This window comes from Andrena cerasifolii, chromosome 16 (genome assembly GCF_050908995.1).
Source record: "Andrena cerasifolii isolate SP2316 chromosome 16, iyAndCera1_principal, whole genome shotgun sequence".
NCBI classification, from domain to species: Eukaryota; Metazoa; Arthropoda; class Insecta; order Hymenoptera; family Andrenidae; genus Andrena; species Andrena cerasifolii.
Window position 1 is genome coordinate 3,684,860 of NC_135133.1, and position 18,103 is coordinate 3,702,962.

Genomic DNA, 18,103 nt, shown 5'->3' on the forward strand with positions numbered 1-18,103 from the left:
ACGTGTGTGCGGATCTTCCAGTCTGTCTCTCCCTCTCTCTCTCCCCCCCACCGCGCAAGAGTCTTCCTTTTGCATGGTTTGCGAGATCTATTCAATTTACTTTTTCTAGCGGCAGGAAGGAATCTACTCGAACAAAGAGAAAGAACGTACGGGGTTGCCAGCGAGAGGGGGGAGATGGTGGGAAGGGTGGTCGTTGAAGGAGGAACGACTGGCCGGGGAGAAAAACTGCAGGCAAAGGGGAGGGAATTTCGCTCGGTAAAGCACACGTGGAGAACCGTCGACGGTGCTTAAAGCTCAGAGGGTCCTTTGAAACTTTACAATTTCATTCTTCCAGACGTGGACGAGCGCGAAGATTCCGCACGGCTCTCGCCCGGATTTTTATCTTAGCTCTTTGGAAGCCGGCCGACTTTTTCACCCCCTCTCAAAGGACACCGGGGCACGGTCACGTAACCCGAATCATTTTAACCCCTCCCGCGACCGTGTAACGCGCGAAACGTCCGGTTAAATCCACTTAAGCGAGCCCGTGGCTCGTATTAGTCCAGCACCCGCGGAATACAAAGGGAGAAGAGGTCGCCGAAGAAGGGACAAAGGGGTCGAGTACGCGATCTGCTTTCGCGAGGAGTCACGCGCCGACCGAGCGAATACGGATAAGGAGACGGAGGCCCGCGTGATCGAGCCACGATCGTCGCGGGAGCAAATGGCCGGGCCGCAGACACTCGCCAACAGATATATTAGGGCAATTATATTCGAGTTAATTACGTACCAGCTCCGCGCCCCGACTATTCTCGGACACTGTCGATGCGAATTAGCGCCGGCTGAAAGCGTCGCCTGCCGTCTTTCGGCATTGCATTCAGCGGCCTATCCGTCGGAACGCTCCCCGAAATTGCGCCCCGCTTTTTGCCCGTCTGAAAGTAAAAATATAACCCCTCTTAATTGAACGCTCGCGATGAAATTTTAATATCGCCCGGATGGGCTGCCCGAGTGCGCCACTTGGAGCTACCACTCCGATTTCAAGCGGCACGAGTGAGATGGATCTGAGGAGCAAGTTCCTGGGCGGAACAGGAATATTTCTGCACCGTCGGGGTGGCAATCCCAAACACCGGGGCTCTCTGTGTTTTCTCTGTAAACGAGGGAAGCTGGTGGGTATTAGATATCTGCTAATGAGCCGTCCGACTCTAGAAAAGCTGTGATCGAGCGGCTAGATTTCTAGCTGCGGTAATTCGCTGGATCGAGAGGTGATTTCTCTGAATTTATTAGGGAACATCAGTGTGTGTAACGATATAGGGGAGACCGGGGCTAACAGTTCCGATTTCGATAAAACATAAAAAATGACTGGAAAATAATGTAGTTATTCTCTTCACTGTTCACTGATTTCTTGTTAAATTTATTATATTTTCTGATTTTAAGCTTGTATTTAATATATTGTGACAGGTTTTTCATAGAAAGTAATTTATTTGTGGCTGATCGAAGCGGAACTTCTTACCCCTATTTGGGGCAAGTTGTTATCGCATTGGGGTAAGTTGTTACTAAGATATAAGAGTTGCCTTTTAATGAAATGTTTCATTTTCTAATGAAATAAAACAGAATTTTATTGATAATGTTTATTTATGACGATTCGAACCAACAAAAATGTATTATCTTTAAAAGAAAACCAAAACTATATAATAACCATAAACATTATCTTTGGTATAAAAACTATAATCTACTAATCAGTCTTACATTCAACTGTATGTAGGTACCTACTTATTGAGATTCGTACTTGTAGCCTACTGTGGCCTCTTGTCCACATTGTATTATTTTAATAAATCTCGATAGAATCATGTGGCAGATATTGAATTCTCTACCGACAGTTTTTATTTATCTTTACGCATAACTTCGATCGAAGTCGTGCCCCTTTCCGCCTTTCATTCATATGTTCGCATCTTAAAGCACAGCAGAAACAATTTAAGGTGAATGTCCCAATTTCTGCACATTTCGTATTTTTCTTATTATTATAAGCGTTATGTTTGTACTATAGTTGCAACAAAATAATTCTAACATTTTTAAAAATTAACGCGAGTGTTGCACGAGCTTGGGGCGATACATACGTCGCTATTTTTCATGAGCAGAATTAAGGACATTTAGAGCATTACATATTTAATTACAAATTACTAATAATTAAACATCTTGAAATATCTTTCTTAAATAGTTCTTGAATTGGTTGATTTATTCTTAAAGAATTAATCAATTACTCTGCAAATTTTGATCACAAACAATTTTTTTACACCTTCTTTATGACGAGTTACCTCTTAAATCAGCAGAAATTGGGACATTCTCCTTATACATTTGCGGTGGGGCAAGTTCTTTCGGTAATAACTAGCCCCTATCGACGCATGTAGCAATTTAAGGGACTATTCTGCTTATACAAATATTCAAACGATAAACACTATTACACCGTGTTCTTAAATGTCATTTGATCCATAAGAGCGAATAAATCTATAATATCGACGTTAAATAATTGAAATAGACCAAAAAATAATGACAGAATTTTTGTAACTTATCTGGTACGCGACTAATTAATAGCGGACGCTATTAGAGTGGGTGACAGAGTGGCGTGATCAACATACACGGAAAAAATAATTTAAAGTACAACGCTCTTTTTGTATTTCGTAGATAGAGCCGTCGGAATAACTTACCCCCGGAACTTTTAGCCCCGCTCTCCCCTACCTATGCCACGTATAATCGGAACGATGCGCGAGGAGAACCGGTCGTATAATTCGCTCCCCGGATTTTTCCTCGGACATCACACGGTTCCAGCTGTCCCGCTAGCGAAGCAGATTAAAAGTTTCATCATTTGGGCGGCTTCCTAGCGAGGCTGGCCGAGTTCCGGCCGCAATGTTCGAGGCGCACGCCAGGAGCGAACCACTCGTGTTTCACGGCTGAAATACGAGCACCGCGCGGTAAGAATCCACGGCGTTGGCCTTAATCAGTGCGCGCACGAGTACTCGGTCATCGCGGATAATCGTCCGATACATTATTAAAGGGACGCTCGAAGCTTCGAGAGCGGTGTCTCGCGGAAGATAGTAGGAGCTACGTGTAACCCCCGAAATCCTGATCGACCAAAGGCTTACTGCGCGTTAAATCCATCAAAAATATCGCAGAAATTCCCGTCGCGCCCGATGATGGAAAATCGGGCTGGGGAAGGGGGGGCCGGTGAATGGCGCGACGGCTTTCAAAAAGCCGGTATCGATGTCAAAGAAAAAAGCTGGCGTAAAACCGTAAACACGTCGAAAACCGAGGTATCGGGGGAGAGAATCGGGCGGCTCGACTGGAAACAACTGGGCCGAGGCTATCTAAACGCGGCCGCGACACCGATTGATGTTACATCGACGAAGATAATGGTGTCCAAACAATGTTGCCGAGCGTCAAAAGCGTCCGACGCGACGTTAAAACTGTTTGTTGTCGCGAGCGCTTTGCCGGCGATGGCTCGTCGCTAATGAGACAATTTCATTCGCAGGGGGGAACCCGCGTCGATCGCGAGAGCGCTGCTCCGCAGTGTCCCTCGTCAGGGGACGCCGATGGGCTGACTGTTCGCGTACTTGGACTACTGGGGCGTGACGTATAGCTTCGCTAGATCGCGCGAGCACGATAGGATTCGCGGGGAGAGACTGCTCGCCGGGAACTTCGGCTAAAGATCGACGCGCGAGTAAATAGGAGAGAGTAGTCGCGTTGGGATTCGCGCCGCGTACTGGAGGCTCTCGCGGGCAGATTTTACGGTATCGGCCGCGTCGAGGGCGATATTGGAATCGAAAGCTGGTATGCGCGAAATTTCGGAATACAAACTAGCTCGCGACCGGGGGAAAAGGTTTCCTGCCGTTGAGGTTAGTTGCTTTTTTCTACCTTCCGCGTCGGATTTCCATTGAATCGCGACGCGCAGCGTCGTCGTGGCGCCGCGGAGGGAAAAGGCCGAATTCAAACGCGACAGCGCGCTGCTCTCCGGTCGAATCGATATAGCCCCCGATTCAAACTCGATTCTCGCTCTCATCTAAACTTTACTCCTCTTCTTCGCAACCCTCCCCCCCCCCCCTGTTGTTAACCCTGTTTCGCGTCAACGCCAACTTTCGCATTCCGCGAGATTGCTGCGCCCTGTTCTCCTCCGCGCTGCCTCGAGAAAGGAGCGCCTCCGCACGCTTTTCCCCGGCGAACGAGATCAAACTTTCGCGATTCGCAGGTTCCTTCGAAAAACGGGGGGAACAACAGCGGCAGCCTTCAATTAACTGAAAGTCCGTGGCGCGTTCGTTCGGGCCCATCCTCGCGCGTTCAACCTTCTTTCGCGTATTTTCCAGGGAATGCTCCCGTAGGCGGCAGCTATTTCCGCGCCGAGATTGGCACGGGGAAAGCACCCTTGACTTTTTAAAATACCTATTTCGGGAAGAAACTGCGCGGCGTTCCGAGGTCCAGGCCCTACAACGCCGCTGCAACAGCTCCCGCCCGGAAGGCGCGGCGGAAAAATTAAAATTTCGATACACCCCTTCACCCCTCTAATCCCCTTACCGTTCCGTCTCGCTCGATGAAACGAAACGAGGAGAGAGAGAAGGAGAGAGAGAAAAAGAGGAGCGCTCTCACCGCGAAATGTCTTCAGCTCGTTAGGGACTTAACGAGAAGAAACGGGGCGCGAGGAGGCGGGCAAGGGAGGTGGTGAAAAAGCAGCAGAGGATAAAGCCGGGCGTACGAGCTGCTCGAGAGCTTTTCGAAGTTGGAACTGCGCTCGGTAATACCGGCCCGACCGAATGGTCGAGTACTAATCCGACTGTAATAATGGTGTACGCGGCTCGGCCGCGAGCTCATCGCGCTACTTCGTCGCACTCCACTCCTCTCCGCTATTACTCCGCTGACTGGCTCGTCCAAAGTGCCGCTCCCAAACTCATTATACGATTTTTAATACACGTCGCACGCGCCGCTTCTTCCGTTCCACCGATTGACGCCCTTCAGCTTTCCGCCAAGTAAAACTTTAGTTTCTATCCCTGAAAAGAATCGCCGGTCCGACCGAGCCATCGATAAGGGGATGCTCGATTTCCTCTCGCTCTCTATCACCTCTAACCGTCAACAACCGTCCGCTGCAGCGGTCTAGAAAAATCCGGCGCATCGTTGCAGCGCTCTCCCAGTAGATCTGCGCATCGCCGAATGATTAATCGATGTTTACACCGTAGCAGGCAAAGGATAGTGGCGCGGTTCATAATGCATTACAGTTTGAACAACGGCAAACGACAGTGAGGAATTATAGGCGGCCGCAGCGTAACGCGGCGCGCGCTTCAAATTTACAGGACGCTTTATGGATTCGCCGCGACAGAACGCGGAGGGAATCCGCAAGCTGCTTCGCTCTGCCTCCCCGGAAAATTATTCGCCCTGTGTTCCGCGACTCGCCGGTATCTCCTTGATTCCCGATGTTCTCGTTAAAGCGAGGCTCGAAGGGATGAAAAAGGAGAGGAGGCGGAACTCGAGCGGGTGATCCCTAAGGGGAGCTTAGACGGGGGAGTGTTTCAGGCTCTTCATAAATCCGGCGGTTTCGCGCTTTCGCCGGTTTCCTTCTTAGCGGCCGTCCCATTTGCATACCAAAGACTAATCCGCCAGCGAACCCGATTGAAATGAAAATGCCCCGGCCTCGACTCGAATCCACCGCCGCGAATATCATTTTCTTGCGCGGCCGAACAAAGCTTTACCGGCGCAGCGATTTATTCGCGCGAAGAAACGCGGCCTGGGTGGGTCAGAGGTGGAAAGTATGTAAATGGAAGGGAGAAGGCTGTATCGATGAGGCGTGGGTTTTAATTCCGCACACGAATATTATGCGCATAACTTTTCGGCAGTTGACGAATGTTTTCCTCTGGTTTGTTGCAGCGACGGCGGCGTGGCCGAGGCAGGAGCAGCCGTGCCCGATGGCAGGGGACTTCTGCATGAACGGTGGTACCTGCCTGTTTTTCGAGACCGTCGGTGAACCAGCATGCAGGTGAGCGTCCATTGCATCTCATTTCATACGAATATAAAACTGATAATAACCACAGCAAAAAAAGTCACGGTCCAAGACTCGTCGCGATTTCTCTGGCGCCTGATATCAGCTGAGATACGAAAGGAAACGAAACACAGTGGGGAAAATTTGCGATTTTATGGCCAAAACCATAAAAATGAAATTTTTGAATTTGACAAAATTAAGGCAAATGTCGATTGAAGAACTATATCCATTTTCGTGGTCAAAATCTGAAAACTTATTTTTAATATATAAAATTCGGCATTTTTACGATAGAATCAAAATAGTTCAACGTAAAATAGGAATGAAAATCATTGCAGGATATTATGGGATTTATAAGTATTTTATGTAATGAAAATTGATTCTTATATGAAAAGGTTATTTCTAAAACCCTACTTTAAAAATTGTATAAATTGCGTGTTAAAAACCGAAACATAATTATTGTGAGGACAAAAAGATATCTTACGCACCATCAGGAATTCAATCCATGCCTTCAAATTATTTTCGAAACTTTGGATAATGCAATATAAATGTTTGAAGTAACTCGAAAATCTAGATTAATTCTTTGCGATCGTTCTAAGCTCACATGAACATAAATATTTGAGAGTCTACACGAGCTTTCTATTAAAACTTTTAACAGTAAAATTGGAGGCATTTGATGCTCATATTAGTTCTTCAATTGACATTTGCATTTATTTTGTCGAATTGAAAAATTTATTTTTGTGGTTTTGGCCATAAAATCGCAAAATATCCCCACTGTACGACAGTGGCCGGAAATATTGAAACAAACGACTGCGAATTGCTGCCCGCGCGTTCCCCGTTCCCTTCTACCGCGCGCCAAGATACCAGCCAGCCGAAATTGAGTTTCGCTTCTTGCCACCCTCTTTTCGGCTAACACCTAGCCGAGCCGGGTCAGCGGACGAGATTGGAAGAGGTTGGCGGAGGTTTCGCGCAGTGTTTGTTGCCGATTTCGTGGATCTAGCCAGATACCAGATCCACTGACCTCTGCACCACTTATTCTCCCCCTTTCTCCCTTGTACCTTCCCTCTACTGTCTCTTTCTCCCTATCCCTTCAAGAGAGCACCTCGCGTCTCTCTTATATTCTATTTCCTCCAGCTTTCCCTCCTCTCTACTCTTATCCTCTTCATACATCCTGCTCTCCCTCTCCGGCTGCGCTTGCCGAGCGAGGGAGAAGATAAGGGCGCCGGACCTTCGCTAATCAAACTGTGTGTCCGTGGGAGGAATTAGGCTGGCCATCCACGTCTGCAATTTCGGTTATTCACTGCTTGGATCGCATATTCCAGCCGTCCTTCATCCCCTGCCGGCTTCCGAGCTCTGGGAAGGGTGGCTTTCTTTTCGAGAGAGATTCGATCGTGGATCGAAGGGGAAGTGGCCCGAGAACGCAAGCCAGCAGTCTACCCCCGGGGATAGAATGAAAAAAATAGGGGCAACACGGTCGAATCGCTTCCTTCGTTCTCGCCAGATTTCATAAAAAATTCCTGTCCTCAGTGGAGCGCAGTTTTTACGTACGGCTGGCGCGTTTTACGCCCGGCTCGGAATTCGTTGCCGTTCCCTGCAGAATTTTCGACTTCCACCTTCCGTTGGCCTGATTTTACAGCTCCTTTGGAAAATTAAATTTCCCCGACGCTCGCCTTTCCCGTGGAATCGGCCAAGTACAGGTTTAATTGAAAAAGTTCCCCTCCGGATGATCGACAGCCGTTCCACGGACTAATTAGTCGCTCGATCAGCCGAGGAGGGAGCACGCAGTGGCTCGCGCGTTTCCATCGCGGCGTGGACCTCGAGTCGATCTCTGTCACGCGTTAAAAACCATAGAGGACCGTGGTAAAAAGTTCGTCAATAACGACGCAAACACTTGTCAGGGCACCGTTTCCGTCGAGCCTCGCAAACACTCGACAAGCTAATTTCAACGGAGCGAGAGGTGCCGTAGGTCGGTAAGATTCCATCGAAACGGCCAAGCTTTTCCGCGTCGCGGGCAGAGGAGGCAACGCGGAGCGTCCTAAGATGATCCCACGGAAGAAATGCCCCGCCGATGATGCTTTCCCTCGGTACGCTTTGGCGTTGATTGGCCACTCGTTAAATAAATTCGACGGTCCAGCTGTGCAACGGACAAAAGTGACCCTCGGGAGGAAGGCGAGAAAAGGGGAGGGCTGAGGAAGCTCTCGGGAAGAGAGCGAAGAGCAAAGGAAACGTTGCGGTCTATGAGCAGGCACCGACCAACACCGCGCTGCCACCGGCTGACGAGGGTTTATTGGCTTTATCGAGGAATCAGGTCGTCCCTCGAGGAACAAGGCTTGAGGGCAGACGGAAAAAAGCGAGGAGCATGGACAATGGACAAATGAGTGGTCGTGGCGCGTTGTCGTCCCGCGTGTTCTGCCCGAGTTACAGCTCGCAACCGTCCCCCGAAGAATCGAGCAACCTGGTTACTGTAAAATTGCATAGACTTGCAATTGTATTCGATAATAAAGGGTGATTGGCGATGACGTTGATTGAGATGATTGCGCGCCACGCAAGTCCCTCTAAGCGAAGAGAATTATCTTATCGTATTGCCCCAAATTGGCTGGACCAGATACGAGAAACGGGCTGGCCACCTCCACCGAGGGGAACGATTTCTTTTCGTTGTTCATAATAAATCACGGCCCGTATCTCGGGAATCCCCGATTTATGGATTTCCAGTGGCTCGTCTTCTCGCGGAATAAATTTCCCCTCGCGACCCCGTGATCCCGATAAACTCGCTATAACCCGGCGCCGAGTCGTGGGAGGAGATGCCGGAAGCAGGCAGCTCCTGAAAAGCGGGCGAGATCTTGCCGCGGATCGTACGGATCGTCTGGATCGACAGGATCCAGCTGAAAAGGGCTGCGGGTCGATGGCCCGGTTGAAAGGGTCGGGCCGTGGAGATTCCCGCGCGTGGATCCGGGGCGAATCGGTGTCGCGACACGAGTCGAGCATCCAGTTTATCGCAGCTGGGTCCCATCGCGTCACCCTCCGCCCGTTCCAATCACCAGCGATCCCTCTCGCAGCCAGCCTCGCGGCACTTCACCAAAATACACGGCGAACGCGGAGTTTTGGTTGCGAGCTCGCCGCCGCGCCCACGCCCGAGCCCGCGCCCCGTCGCCAGGAACGCTCGTAAATCTCGCCCGCGCGAGACACTTCATCCCGCGCCCTCGATCCATTCAATTCCCGACTCCACCTGTGCAACCTGTGATTCCAGGCGATTCCCAGCGATTCCAGGCGATTCCAGGCGAGCTGTTTGCCGCGGGGGACTCGGATATTCAGATATCCGTGTGTCGAGGGGCTGGGCGAACCGAGAGGAGCTTCTTGCATCCACTTTCTTCACTATCGTTCACGAGAGAACGCATGGGCAAAGAGGCCGAGCTCTGTACGCGATCGGCAATCCCTCTCGCAGGCCGGCCAGTTGGCGCGTAATTGGGAGATAAATGGTCGCGACAGAGCTCGGTGACGGGAGAAATATGTGACGGACGCGTGCACCGTGGCCCGTATCATCGGGATACATCGACGAAATACGTGAAACGCGAATTTCCGCCCGGAGGAACGTAGGGCGGGGTGCGAAACGGTGGCCGCGATGATCGCGGGGAACAGATTCATTCGGGTAATTCGACAGGCTGGAAGAAGCTGACGATAACGCAGCTCGCGGCAAATAAGGCGGATAAAAAACGGAAACACTGGCGGCGTTCCCTTTCTGCGTCGAGTCCCTGGCCGGAAGGAAGGAAGGAAGGAAGGAAGGAAGGAAGGAAGGAAGGGGTGAGGAATGAAAGGAGGAAGGAAGGGGCAAGAAGAGGGTGAGAAAAAGGAAGAATAAAGTTCACCTTTTAATATCCAGTGCTTCTCGCGCTGGCGACCTCTCCAGCCGCTTTTTTCCTCCGCGGGGGAGGCTTCCGTATAACCCTGGCCTATATACGCGCGAAACTCGTCGCGCACGCACAAAAGCTCGCACACAAAGCTGCCACTGGTCCCGTCAACTCGCGGCGAAAACTCTCCGAGCGACGAACGCCAACTCCTTCTTTTCTGCCGCTCATTATTTTAACAGGAAGCGCCGGTCTTTCATATGAAAATGTCGCCCCCCGCGACACCGACGCTCGCTCGTCCTCGTCCTCGCGAATCTGTGACACGCGTCGCCCTGGGAATATCCGCGCGATGATTATTCCGACCAAGCGCCGTAACGATATCGACGCCTCCGAGGACAATCCTAACGACCCCTGCCGCTGGAATTTCAGTCTTTCGAGGGATCTATCGTCGCGGAGGTTCTCGCGCAGAAAGACACAACGATAGGAAGCGATGGGGCAAAAGCGGAGTCCGGGCGCGGGTTTTTGGCACTTTAGTCGCCTCGGATTTCTCCCCCGACACTGACGGCAGCCTCGTCACGACTAACGCGACGCTGCTGCTTCGTATTACGCTAATCTGACGGTTTATGAAGCGTCCCCTGTCAGATCGTCATTCCTCGCGACGTTAAAGAAATTCCTGAAATAAGCGCGTATCTTGGGGCGAAGCTGTCGAGTGGAACGTTATTAAAAGGGATTTTTCAAACAGGCCACGCTTTCGCGGCGTGCCTGCGAACTCTTTAAATGGGACTCGAAATGCTGCTTTGGCGCCGCGGAGAAAAATACTCGACGTATACATTTAAATTGAAGGCGGTCGTTTGAATTTCATGTAGGCGTTAAATTAAAACCGATGGAAACACGCCGGTGGGTGGCGGCGCTACCGCCGCCTGGCCCGCTTCCTCGTTCCCTTTGCCGCTCGGATTCTGCTCGCGCTTGCGGCGAAAAGGGTTCGTTAATAAAGACGATGGAAAATACGGGAGAGAGAGAGAGACAGAGGGCCCGCCTGAAAGGAAAATAACTCTCGAAGAAGATTACGTTGACGCGGCAAAAAGGGGCGATACCAGCGAGCGCGCTATCAAAATTCCCCCGGCGGGTCGCCCTTAATTTTCCAAGCGTTACAAAACGCCGGGCGAACCCCGGTAATTGCTCGCGAGTGTGTGTAAAGCGACAACGGCACCTCGCGCCTCAAACAACCGTTTCAACGCCGATGAAAAATTAACCGATCGCTGGAAACTCGCTATCAGGCCGAATCGAATTAAAGCAATCGAGCCGCGCCTCCTTTGTTCTCGGCGCTCTGCGTTTTACGGTGCGCGCGCGCGAGTCGACAGCGAATAATGCTCACCAGTGTACGTATAGGGTTCGCTAAAAAGTTTCACCGAGGATTGCTAAATCTCTAAAGTTTCACCCATCCTTCTTGACGCGCCTTCGGTGTGTCAGAGGAATCACGCGAATTCGAGGCGATAGAGCGTAGCTGGCCGGGAAGAAGGTCCGAGTTAACGAGCTCGTGTTCTTCCTGCAATTCTACCAACGAATTGCGGCCAAGCGGATTCCTCGACAGCCGCAAGATGTAACGGGCGGTTCGACCCGCGCGCAGGGACATTTAACACTCAGACCGCGGCGAGGAGCGCCTGGAAGCGATCACCGATGGGTCTCGAGTAGTTTGGCATAGTTGGGGCCGCTCGGAATGCGATCGCCATTCGTTTCCCTTCTATCTTCCGCATATTCCACCGTATCCGCTAATACGGTGGCGGAATTAAGCCCGCGCGGCGACGAGGAAACAGCTTCACTCTTTCCCCCCGGTATTTAGCGCGGAATAGCTGGTCCGCCGCGATCACCTAAACTAAAGTGTAAAGTCTAAAGCAACGGAAATACGAGGCGTGCGCGAGGCTGCAATTTTCCACGGACTACCTTGGAAACCGCTAGCTTATTGTCTATTCGGGTGCGCTCAGTGCCGACTAAATTCAACGTGTCGCCCGCAGACGGTTTACAACGGGGGAGAACGATCAGGCTCCGCGTTCCCGTGCCGGAAGCCTCGCCCCGCCCCGCCCCGCACCCCCGACACCGTGCAAGACCCCTGCCGCTTCCGGGGAACCGCGGAACGCGTCGTCGCGGCCGAGGGAAACGGTTAACGCGCGAACGCCACCCATTCGTACCAGGTCCTCTTCGCGTTCGTAATCGAGTGCTCGCGAGAACGCCTCGAAATGCTGGCTGGCTCTGGGAACCGACGCGACGCCACCACTTTCAACCCCCTATTTACAATGCAACGCTCTCCCGCCCTCCTCCTTCTAATTTAGCGACGGAACGGCACGCGAGCCGATATAAACGCGAAGCCTTGAATTGCCTTTCTCGGGGCTGACAAATAGTCGGGGCTAAGACAGGGTTAATATGAATCCCAATCGCGATATTCTCCTCTGACTAATACTAGCGGAATGCGGGGTAATTTCGGCCAGTTTTATTTCTTAGAACCAAAATCGCGTGACTTCACTGTGTATGCTAGTGCCACTTATTAATTATGCGGCTAGCTAATATTCGTCGTTTCCGTTACTGTAGCTGTCTTTTCTTGTAAACAAATCCGTGAGTGTTCATTTCGCAACGTAAATTAGTACTTGGAATGGATACAGGGTAATTGTGGGACAGTTGCCGCAACTTACGCAAAATTGTCACCGTGTCTAAATTTTGCAATGAAAATTTGTTCCATGGATACGTGTTATTAGTTGAACATCTTATCCTACTACTGGCATTAAAGAAAATAAAAATTTTAATATTTGTCACCCTTCAAAAATTGAAACTAGAATCATGCATTTTTTAGGAGAGACGCCGCACGTGTGGGGATGGTGTCGTATTTCGAAAAACGTTTAATTTTCCATTTAAACTTGTTAATTTTAAACTTTTATTTTAAAAAAGAGTAAAAGCAAAGTTAAATGAAATAGCTTTATAATTTATTCAGTTATAAAATATAATGAAATTGGAAAAATAAATAGGTGCAGATATTATTTCTGCTTTTTTAAATTTAATTGTCTTTTCTTCTGCCTTCCACATTCATTACACGTAAAATAAAAATAAAATGTGAAAAAAGAGTAAAAAGCCCACGAATATGTTTGGATTATCAGATTTGTCATTAAAAAATATATAATTTACCTGGAGATATCGCGGCATCTATTTTGAGAGACACTTTTTGTATTTTTAACATTAAAAGCATCATTTAGTCGACTTAGGTACCTTCCGATACAGTGCGAATAAAATCTATCCCAAATACCCGGAAGAGACGCCGCATTTTCGTATTTCCAAGTGTTATGTCGAATATGACCTATTCTGGCCGAGAAATATTCCACAGAGTTGCTTTAACGTAGGGTAAACCAACCAGTGAATGACTGAATTGTTGAATCTGTAGACCTTTGAGATTAATACTTGAATACATTTGTGTATAACAAAAACAACTGGTGAAATTGCATTTAAATTTATTTTTCTTGAAATTTCTATAAAAATAATTACTTATTCTTATCGCAATTTAAAAGAAAAACAATTATAAAATGCAAAACGTGTGGAAGCCCAGTAAATGACCGCATACTTTTAATAAGAATTGTACTTATTAATGTTTGCTTAATACACGTAACTAAAAATATAGGATATTAAAAGTGCAACTACACTCCATTTATAAACATATAATAATGTTTAAATTCATAATTGGCATTTCATTGTCTAATGGTCATTCATTGGTATGCGGTCAATTACTGGTTGGTTTACCCTATTACAAAATTTATATCACGAAGAACTGAATTTTTAACTACTACGATAGCAAAAATAAACTCGACGTATAACTATTGAGGCAAAGTGCGACAGGCTTACCTAAAAAAATAGCAAAACCTTTAAAAGTAATAATGGAAACACGTCCTCGCTTATTAATCTAACCTAAGCGAACAGCCTAAAGCAAATAAAATCGACAGTGTTGTATTTTATTACCGATAACCCTGAAATACCGAAGGTGCGGCGGCTCTCTCAATACGTCATCTCTCCCACAATTACCCTAAGATATTAATATCAAGCTCATTAAATTAAGAAATGTTTCTACTTTCAAACTCACATTTGGTTGTGGTGATATGTCAATTCAATTCAGTGTATTACTTCAACTACCTGAACACGTGTTGTGGGGTAAGACCGGCCAGCATTGAGGGGTAATTCCAGCTAGCTTTTAACATTGCTTTCTGCTGGCTTAGATACAACTGACATATAAAAGAATTACGAATAAGGCAGAATGGAGTCAGGAATATTTCTTAACACGCTTCCACATCGAAAAACACAATAGGGAGGTTAAAGAAAACTGAGAAAGAAATACTGAAATTTGAATCGAGCACGTGATCCATGGGCACATGAATAATCTTCAGGATGGGATATCACTGAGGAATATATTTGTGATACATGTAGTGATTAATTTTAAAACAAAATATAATAATTTCTTTATTAATTTAATAGTTTTCTCACTTCTTTTACAAAGAAAAATCATGACCTTTTTGTATTAACGGTTCCAATTTTGTTACAACGTAAATTTATGCTTCCTCGGCCATACTAATACAAGCTAAACACTTCAAACTATCAATTAGTATAAAAAAACTACCAAATTTTACCGCGCTTCTTGCTCATGTAGCCGGAATTACCCCGCTTTTCCCTACTTGGCGATAATTCGCTGCTGTAGAACACGCGTAAGACGAAGTTGCAATCGCCTAACGAAACACACAAAAGTTATAATGATTCTCCTCCTTGTTATCGACAATGCTAATGAGCCACCTCCCATTGGCGGGGCGTAAATTAAAAATACTAATGGCGCGATGAGAAATAGCACGGGCGCGTGGCGTTCTGATTATTTTACATTCGTACGCCGGTAGAAACGCGTCGAGCATCCCCGTGCACGGTTGCACCCCTATCGTCGCCCGCATCGAACGTATAAATATTATTCTCGTGACGCCGAGCTCCGCCGCCGCCCACGAGAACGAACCCCCCAGGAAACGCACCGCGGCTTGTCTGGAAATCGAGCTTTCGTGCCCCGGCCGGCATAAATTTCTCTTACGTCGCAGATATAAAAAATATTACGCCGCAAGGAAACCGGGTTTATCGTTGCGGGAACAAACACGATGGATACTGATTTAGCTTTCCCCTCTGGAACCTGTCCCCCACGACGTGAACGCGCGTAAAACCCAGCCAGAGTACCCTTTTTCCTTTCCCACATCCTGCAGAAACTGGCCAGCTCTGATCAACTACTGCAATTAACCGCGGAGAACTCGGGAGCCGTGGCTAAAAAATCGCTCGCTCCGCGGTCGAAGTGCGTCTGACCACCGCGCGGAGACGCGTTCCTTTGCACTTGTTTGAGGACGAAGCTCGTTAAAAGTGAATCGAGTCCCTCGTGAAAGCTTAAACGACCGGTGGCGCGGACTCTCGGGGTACTCCGTGCAACCTAATAATTCATCCTGAGGGCTACCGCTCGTACCTCCAGGTGGAGGGTAGCGATGGGCGTTCCGTTCCCCCTGTTCGCGAGCAAATTAGCCGCGCGAGGGATGACACGCTGAGAATCTTGGCGCGCCAGAGTGGATTTCTCCCCTGTACGTGTCCGAACGTCACGAATCGAGGCGGATGCACCGAACTGCTTCGAGCTAAATAGCACGCACCGCGCGAATTTTGGGACGCCGTACAGTGCGCGCTGAAGCAGCTCGACGCGTTTTAAGCCGGTTGCTATCCACGGAGTAATTTACAATATTCGCGCGGCCGGGTTTGGTTCGACGAGGAGCGGGGAATTCAGCAGGACCAAAGGGTGGCTTATGAATGGACAATTAATCCAGGAAAACCGCCGTCGCATCGTAGCCGGTTCTCGCGTGCTCCGTTACGCCGCTAAGCCACCTAAAGTCCAGCCGTCCAGCTAGCAGAGCGGCACTGTATTATTCAAGGAGTGCCGCTTTGCTCTCTGTTAATGATTTATTTAGCCGGTCGGCCGGCTGGCGCAAATACGGTGGCGAACGTTAGCCGCGGCTAAGCTCGCCCGCGTACCCCTTTCAACGGTCCCGTGGACATCTCTGGGATTCTTAATGAGCTCGCGCGACACCTTTGCCACGTCGATGCTTCGGGGAGGACCGATTTTGCCGCGCGCAACGCCACTGGATATCGGATTTTCCCGCCTCGCCGCCACCCAGCTGTGTCTCTCTCCGTCGGCGAGTTAAGCCGGGGCGCGCGGCGCTCCGTTCATCGTTCATCAAAATTAATAAAAGCTAGACGCGCGTAACCGTTCAAATTCGCCGGGCCCTCCCTTTGCGCCACGAAACGGCCGAACGACACGCGAGCTCGTCACATATAATTAAACTATCATCTCCATATTCATGCCGGGGCAAAGCAAACTTCCATACTCATCCATATACATTGCTAAACAGTTGTCGGTCACCCATTTGCATTTAGGTTACAGTCTTCATTAACCGGCCCGGTGCTCGCACATTAAAAAAGCAGAAAATTTTCATTTATCATTCCCTCTGTTTCCCCGGCCACTGGGAGGCCCGCGACATCGTTCGCGGGTAAAAACAAATCGCGCCAGGCTAGCCGGTTTCCCGGTGGAACGATCCACGCGGTTAATACGCGAATAAACGAAGCTTCTTGGGTGAACGTTTGCCCAGAGCACGACATCCTCCTCCGTCGAGGAGGTGCAGAAAGGGGGTGAAGAAGAAATCGAAACGTCAGAGGAGAATGGCGTTTCAGTTAGCCACTCGATGTTCTCCTAACCGGATCCACTTAGCCGATCCTCGCGCGATGGCTGGAGGAGGAAAATTCCCGGTGACATCGAGGAAAATTCCGACGCGTGTCGCCGACACCCCTTTCGCTCGGGGAATCGGCTTTGCGGGGACTCCGGGCTATGGAGAATCGGTGCGAAGAACGCGGACGCGGCGATGGCAGCCGTCGCAAACGTGCAACCAATACGATAACGCGTTTTGACACGTAAAACTCCGGCAAATCGGTGCTCCGCGAGCGCGTTTCCACGCCGAGCGGGGCGACGAAAATATACGTCGAGACGGGTCGTCGCGCAGACGGCCGACGGAGGGGAGTTACGCCCCTGTCTGAACGTGTCTCCGCGCGAAGACAAAATAGAGCCTCGTCTTTCCTCTCACTCCTCTCTCTCTCTCTCTGTCTCTCTCCTCTTTCCCCTCGCTCTCCTCTGTCGGGCGCGTCGGCGTTTCTGCTTTCGTGCGAAATCTCTCGCCGCTGCTTTTTCCGGACGCGCGAGCACGCTAGACAAGACAGTGCCGTTCACCGTGTCAAAACTACGCCGAAGAATTTGCTCCTCCCGAGAAAATACACGAATAAAGTGTCTCGTCTGTCTCGCGACGCGGCGCGCCCGCCCCCGCAGCGTCTGCGCCACCCTTCTCCCTCGTGGAGAGTTTTATTTCGACCGAGAGTGTATTGGACGCGTCGAGCGTTCGATTCTGTCTCAATTCAGTGGAGTCAAAGGCCCCGAGCCGAATCGCGCGCCAGCAAATCTGGCGAAATCTGATAGTCTGCCAGTTGGGCGACTTGAAGGGCCTGTCTGCACCGCGGGGTCACCAGCTCCCTGCAATAGCAGAGAGCTCGAGCAAGCTCTCGCGGGGCGAGAGCGTAACGCCTGCTCGGCGTTACCCCCGCGTATTGATTTCTCCTCGCGCGCGAGAGAAATAAATGAATATAGGTGGTACGCGCCGATCATTTCGACCGAGCGAATTTGCATAGAGGACGCGTCGCGGGGCGGGCGGGGTTGATCTCGGGGCGCGGAAAGCTGGCCCGAGGTGTCGCCGGGTCGCGCTACGTCCCTGCCAGTCCGCGCCAAGACAAAATAAAACTCGGCCTCTCTGTTCGTCGGTCGCGCGGAAGCTCGGATCAAGCTTTTTTTCTCGCCACGCAGAAGCGCGGCAGACAAGACGGTACCGTGGCCCGCGGCTAGCCAAAACATTCGAGTCTTGATCGCGAGCCAAAAATCTCATCGCGCCGCCAAAAAGATACACCTGGCCCGCGCTCCAGCCACCCCGCCCCCTCGGCTCGCGAGGAAACAGGGAAACGAATTCTATTTTTCACGATCCTGGTTCGCCAGCCTCGGTTATTCCCTCGTTAAGGCGGGATCTGCTACCCGCGATTGGTCGCAGCGACTGGTCGCAGTATACTGGTGCAATGGGGAAGCATGTATCTGTTCTCCTACAAGCGACTGCGAGCGTCGGGTTTACGCCAGACGTAGGAGCCTGACGCGAGT

General features: G+C 49.9%; 1 protein-coding gene and 1 long non-coding RNA gene across 3 annotated transcripts in view; one reads left to right on the forward strand and one right to left on the reverse strand.

Annotated features, from left to right (window-relative positions):
* Vn (membrane-bound neuregulin protein vein) overlaps window positions 1–18,103 on the forward strand; it is a 276,994-nt gene that overhangs the window by 216,457 nt on the left and 42,434 nt on the right. For both annotated transcript variants that reach the window (XR_013087358.1, XM_076829034.1), the window contains exon 4: window positions 5,875–5,983. Coding sequence is in view for 1 of the 2 variants with exons in the window: in XM_076829034.1 (XP_076685149.1) it covers window positions 5,875–5,983 (109 nt within the window). In the remaining variant the exon portion in view is untranslated. The remainder of the gene's footprint in view (window positions 1–5,874; window positions 5,984–18,103) is intronic.
* LOC143377586 (uncharacterized) overlaps window positions 1–18,103 on the reverse strand; it is a 96,835-nt gene that overhangs the window by 71,863 nt on the left and 6,869 nt on the right. The window contains exon 2 of the long non-coding RNA XR_013087361.1: window positions 764–905. This is a non-coding gene — a long non-coding RNA (uncharacterized LOC143377586). The remainder of the gene's footprint in view (window positions 1–763; window positions 906–18,103) is intronic.